Source organism: Procambarus clarkii, chromosome 21, assembly GCF_040958095.1.
Source record: "Procambarus clarkii isolate CNS0578487 chromosome 21, FALCON_Pclarkii_2.0, whole genome shotgun sequence".
In the NCBI taxonomy this organism is placed as follows: domain Eukaryota; kingdom Metazoa; phylum Arthropoda; class Malacostraca; order Decapoda; family Cambaridae; genus Procambarus; species Procambarus clarkii.
This window is the reverse complement of record NC_091170.1, coordinates 39,369,892-39,376,411: the sequence shown is the minus strand read 5'-3', so window position 1 is coordinate 39,376,411 and position 6,520 is coordinate 39,369,892. Positions and strand designations below refer to the sequence as shown.

General features: G+C 44.7%; 1 protein-coding gene across 1 annotated transcript; it reads right to left on the bottom strand.

The window, feature by feature from the left end:
* Positions 1-461: 461 nt before the first annotated feature.
* Positions 462-6,282, bottom strand: LOC138367293 (serine-aspartate repeat-containing protein I-like). The gene is made up of 2 exons (XM_069328712.1): positions 6,201-6,282; positions 462-706 (listed from the first exon to the last, which is right to left on the bottom strand). The coding sequence occupies exons 1-2, from the start codon at positions 6,280-6,282 to the stop codon at positions 462-464; spliced, it is 327 nt and encodes a 108-aa protein (XP_069184813.1).
* Between the last annotated feature and the right edge of the window lie 238 nt (positions 6,283-6,520).

Here is a 6,520-nt window from a genome sequence, read left to right as displayed (position 1 = left end):
TGAGAAGTAGATGAAGGTGAGAGAAGTAAAAGTGAGAAAAGCAGAAATAGGAATAGAAGTAGAGGAAATAGAGAGAGAGAAGGGAGAAGTAGAAGAAATGTGAGAGTACTAAGCATCATCTGCTCCCGTTGGATGCTGCAGAGGATAGGTCTCCTGGGATGACTGAGCCAGATGATGGGTGATGGGGAGTGGTGTTTGCTGTGATCATTCCCGCTACAAGGAACTGGTGCCATACGTTACACCTCCGCTCGTTACCTCTGGACGCGGCAGCTGCACGATGGTTCATTGTGAATTGGCAAGAAGCCGCCGCACTAATGGCCAGAAATTTCGTTTCGATTCCCAATTATTATTATTTTTTTAAAGCAAAATCTCGAATTATCTGGAGCAATGAGTAAATTATGTTTTTACGACTTGATAGATTTTTACGCTATTATTTTTATTTTAAAATCCAAATTGCGGAATTATATCTTTATAATAGCACGTAGAGCTGCTAGTTCACGTAGAGCTGCTAGTTCACGTAGAGCTGCTAGTTCACGTAGAGCTGCTAGTTCACGTAGAGCTGCTAGTTCACGTAGAGCTGCTAGTTCACGTAGAGCTGCTAGTTCACGTAGAGCTGCTAGTTCACGTAGAGCTGCTAGTTCACGTAGAGCTGCTAGTTCACGTAGAGCTGCTAGTTCACGTAGAGCTGCTAGTTCACGTAGAGCTGCTAGTTCACGTAGAGCTCAGACCGAAACGTGGGCCGCAGACCTAAACGTGGGCCGCAGACCTAAACGTGGGCCGCAGACCTAAACGTGGGCCCAGACCTAAACGTGGGCCCAAGACCTAACGTGGGTCCAGACCTAAACGTGGGCCGCAGACCTAAACGTGGGCCCAGACCTAAACGTGGGCCGCAGACCTAAACGTGGGCCCAGACCTAAACGTGGGCCCCAGACCTAAACGTGGGCCCAAGACCTAAACGTGGGCCGCAGACCTAAACGTGGGCCGCAGACCTAAACGTGGGCCGCAGACCTAAACGTGGGCCCAGACCTAAACGTGGGCCCCAGACCTAAACGTGGGCCCCAGACCTAAACGTGGGCCCCAGACCTAAACGTGGGCCCAAGACCTAAACGTGGGCCGCAGACCTAAACGTGGGCCGCAGACCTAAACGTGGGCCGCAGACCTAAACGTGGGCCGCAGACCTAAACGTGGGCCCAGACCTAAACGTGGGCCCCAGACCTAAACGTGGGCCCAAGACCTAAACGTGGGCCCAAGACCTAAACGTGGGCCCAAGACCTAAACGTGGGCCCAAGACCTAAACGTGGGCCCCAGACCTAAACGTGGGCCGCAGACCTAAACGTGGGCCTCAGACCTAAACGTGGGCCCAGACCTAAACGTGGGCCAAGACCTAAACGTGGGCCCAGACCTAAACGTGGGCCAAGACCTAAACGTGGGCCCAAGACCTAAACGTGGGCCCAAAACCTAAACGTGGGCCCAAGACCTAAACGTGGACCCAAGACCTAAACGTGGGCCGCAGACCTAAACGTGGGCCGCAGACCTAAACGTGGGCCGCAGACCTAAACGTGGGCCCAAGACCTAAACGTGGGCCCCAGACCTAAACGTGGGCCGCAGACCTAAACGTGGGCCGCAGACCTAAACGTGGGCCCAAGACCTAAACGTGGGCCCAAGACCTAAACGTGGGCCCAAGACCTAAATGTGGGTCCAGACACATTTGCCAAAGTTGTTACACCCACTGAAGACTTGTGAAGCAGTTTAGTATTTTCTCGTGGCAAACCCTAGACAATTATAGTGAGCTTAGGACCGGGGAACTTTTATCTTTGCGACGAGTGACAAGGATTGTACACTCTACGTGGGTTTGGTGACAGTTTGCCAGTGGGTGTGTTTCAGTGGGCGAGTGTGTGGCTCAGTGGTTGTGGATAAATGAGTGCATGAGTGGTGTTGTGCAGTGCAATGTTTTATGTTGAGTGAATTTAAGTGTCTAAGTAAGGTAAGGTAATTATGAAGAGAAAACACTAAGCCATTTACGACTATACGGCACTTGAAATGGATAAGGATTAGCATAAGATGGGACCGGGGAAGGGGGGGACGGAATGGTGCCCAACCACTCGGACGGTCGGGGATTGAACGCAGACCTGCAAGAAGCGAGACCGTCGCTCTACCGTCCAGCCCAAGTGGTTGACCCAGCGATCTAACAGTGCTTGAAGCTGTCTGTGTTTAAGAGTTTTTCTGTTTTATTATTATTTACTATATTAATTAAGCTATAAATTTTCAAGTTGTCGATCAATTTATCAATTTCTTAAAATAATCCGATTTTTTTTTCAGGATTTAAAATTTAACTGGAAAAAAATGGTCCAATGAAAGTTACAGTATAGGCTGAGCATGAGCCTATACTGTGTGTTTGGTGCCTGCAACTGGTCACTAACTGCCTCAGTGTTCAGTGTAAGTCCTCACTAACTGCCTCAGTGTTCAGTGTAAGTCCTCACTAACTGCCTCAGTGTTCAGTGTAAGTGCTCACTAACTATCTCAGTGTTCAATGTAAGTGCTTACTGCCTCAGTGTTCAGTGTAAGTGCTCACCAACGACCTCAGTGTTCAATGTAAGTGCTCACTAACGACCTCAGTGTTCAGTACAAGTCCTCACCAACGACCTCAGTGTTCAGTATAAGTCCTCACCAACGACCTCAGTGTTCAGTATAAGTCGTCACCAACGACCTCAGTGTTCAGTACAAGTCTTCACTACCTCAGTGTTCAGTGACTATAAGGACACTGAACACGGGGCCTCAACTACTCAACCAACACCTCCAAGTGGGTCACTATTACTCATGTGATCCCTTTCTCCCTTACAATCGTATTACCTTCAGCACCTATTACCTGTTTCCCCTGAATGAAACATTTTAAGAAATCCTTTTTCTTGGGGGGGTTATATTTAATTTTATTTAGCATCTATATTTAATATAGATAACATTAATTATATCCCTTTAACAACTATTAATAAACAACAAGAACAAATTTCCTTGGGTTATTAAAATTTGTAATAGGGTTATGTACCGGCCAGACTGTAAGATACAGGAAGAAATTTGTCCTGTTGTTGATAAATTCATAGAATATTGACAAATACAAAATTAAAAAAGTCAAAAAACCCTTCCTTGATTTTTGTCATTATTAATAAAGCATTCATTACAGGAAGAGTTCCACTGTAACAATGCACTCACCTAGTTGTGCTTGCGGGAGGTTGAGCTCTGGCTCTTGGGTCCCATTCTCGGTCTTATGATGAGTGAGTGTATGGGGGTGAGGATCTGGATTCATGAGTGGAGACTTAGCTCACAGGAACATTCCTAGCTCATCAAATTATTATGACTAGCAATAAAATTGGTTAGAAATTTCCTCATTCCCTCTCATTCATTTATGAGTTTACTCACCCCCATACACTCATGCACACCGCCTGGCTACACTGCTAAAGTGCAACAGAGGTAAAAGGTCTTGTAGCTATGGACTGATCAACGACCCTTCAGTGGTTGGTGAATCCTTGCAAGCTATTAACATAAAAGAAAATGATTGCTTTCCTAATTGAGGGGTGTGTGAGGTAGTGGTGTGGAGGGGTGTAGAAGGGTGTGAGGGTTGAGGGACCTGGCGCTCTCTCTTATCCAAGAGCCTGTCTCTTATCCACGAGCCTGTCTCTTATCCAAGAGCCTATCTCTTATCCAGGAGCCTATCTCTTATCCAGGAGCCTATCTCTTATCCAGCAACCATCCAGGAACCTAGTTGTATCATATTTAGTGCAGTTCAGTTTTGTTCACCGTACTATAGAATGAACCTAAAGTTACAATGAACATGTACTAGAAACCTGAATTAGAAACTTCTCTGATGTAGGGAGATAAAACTTTGACTCATAGTCTCAAGGAAGACGAGGCGTGAACAGTGTCATAATTGCCATATATATAATATATATTTTATTTTAAATATATCAACACAACATAAAATACACACAAAAAATTGGATATAAATAAGTTTAGATATAGGAAAGAGTTGTGAAAATTCTGGTTTAGAATTGTGAACATTTCTGGTTTAGGGTTGTTGATATATGGAACTAACTGCCAGGTAACACAATGCACTTTGGGGGTCACCGTTGTGTTTCAAATGTAGGTCAGACATACATATATACATATATACATACATACATACATACATACATACATACATACATACATACATACATATATACATACATACCCATATGAATGGTTACCAGATTTTTTTAGTAAAAATGTTGTTACAACTTGACGCTTTTTCCCTAGGACTCGAGGTTTGACACCCCATGCCAAGCTGTCATTGTTGGCCGCTGCTGTTAAACCTTATGCGGAGCACAAGTTCGCTCTCAGAGTATGTACCCCTTTCCTGGATCGCCTGCCCCCCCCCCCCTTTCCTCTGTAACGCGGGTGCTTCGTTCTTTACTTTTAATCTGCTTTTACCTTCACCCGGTCCTTAATCTTTATTCACTTCTCAAACCAAGGGACCCCAGAGCTACACTTGAGCCGACCCCACGCCACGTGGTCTTAAGCCGTTGACCGGCTTCAGATTCTACAACCCTTATGACGTGAAAACAGACTTCTAGCAAAACTCTAGAATCGCCTTGTGCTGCCACCACCAGACCATTCCCACTGAGCAATGACCGAGGTCTGGATCGATCATGCTAATCAATAAACTTTGGGGCTTGATCCCCACTAGTAATATATGAATCGAATTTTACGTTAAGTGTGGAATTAATTAAAATCAAAAGGGATAATGAATTCTTATTTGGTGTAAGCATCTGCAGCCCAACTCAACTCGGCCTCTTAGGCTACCCACGTGGTCCGGGACAATGAAAATAAATTACATAAAATGGAAATTAATAAAAAGACAATTTAGTAGCTAAATGGTTTATTCAAAACTAAAACTCTAAAATCAAAGCACTCCCTAAACTGAGCACTCCCTGACGTGAAAAGCAATGAGTTGAACTAATTCCCTATACCACTCTTAACAACTCTACCTTGAGGCGACCAGCTCGGTGTTAGTGCTAGGTCTTGGGGCAAGTGGGTCGAGGTCACCTGCCCGGGCCGCTCCTAGTTCCACACTGTCTTTCCCTCATGCTCCTCTACCCAGAAGTACAGATCGGTATTCTTCTGCCTAATTTACTAAGTTACTAGCAAGGCTTAAGTTTAACAACTAATCTCTGTTGTACTGAACGACCCAGATTGGTTGAATTCTTTTAACTGAAGTTATTTACACAAGCATCTTAGGGAAGGGCTATTTCCGATTACAAAATGGCTATTTGACCTTTGAGAAATAGTGGACGTGGAAACTGATGACCTGTGACCGCTGAGGTCACTCCGAAGCAAAGTCTAGTCCCGGCTCGTGACGTCACTGATGGTGACTTACTCATTATCCTAACAATCAAGATACTCTTGATACTATAAACAGGAATATTATACAATTTGAATGAAGACTAATTTCTCTAAATTACTGAATTATGTGGAATAATTCATTATACGAAATTGTGAACAAAGGTGGCAGTTATTTTTACCGCCAATCCCCGTAGGGGATGCGACCATGTGCTTGGGTCAGGTCCCTACACGTGGTTTCTAGAACATTCTGGATCATTCCTACAACAACTAGTTTGTTACACCCCCGTCATTCTTCAGACTTTAAGGCACAATGGAGAGCCGTGCAAGAAGGTTCATCTCTAGTCTTGACCAAGTCTGGTGGGAACCATCTGAACATCAGAGCCTGTAACACCGTCGTGACCTTGGTGTTACTGTCATGTGCAAGGCCAACATTCTCAAAGATCAGCATCTGGCCCAACTCCGTGGACTACCAGTAGTTTCTACCCGTAGCACTAAGATCTCAACCTTCAACAGTCCCATGCTGGAAGTGCCTTCCTCAAGAACATCACTCCATCAGCGATCATTCATTCCCAGGCTGACTCGCATCTCGAACTTATTTGCTAAACAGGTTGATACACGGGAGATCAGGTCAACTGATCACACGAAGGCTCTGGCACACAGTTGGCTACGGGCTCATCTTGTTCCTTATATGATTGTTACCTAATGTTGTTAATGAATAAAGCTTATTCCAATTGACTAGAAATAAAATAGGCTGCTCGTATAATAGGCTCATGAAATAAGTGGGTCTCTAGGAGTAAATTCCAACTGAGCTGAGGTCGTATTACAGGACTTGTTTGCAGTTTCATCAGGTTCTTTATATGATAGTTCCTTTAAGACAGTTCCCTTTGTGATAGTTTCAAAGTACATTCTCATGAAATAAATGAGTCTCTAAGAGCAGGCTTCAGATAAGTTGAGGTAGGATAACAGCTCTTCCTTGCAGTTTCACTAGCTACGTCATTTGACAGCCCCCATAAATCCTAGTCTTAAAAGGGGGAGAGAGAGAGAGAGAGAGAGAGAGAGAGAGAGAGAGAGAGAGAGAGAGAGAGAGAGAGAGAGAGAGAGAGAGAGAGAGAGAGAGAGAGAGAGAGAGAGAGACAGAGACAGA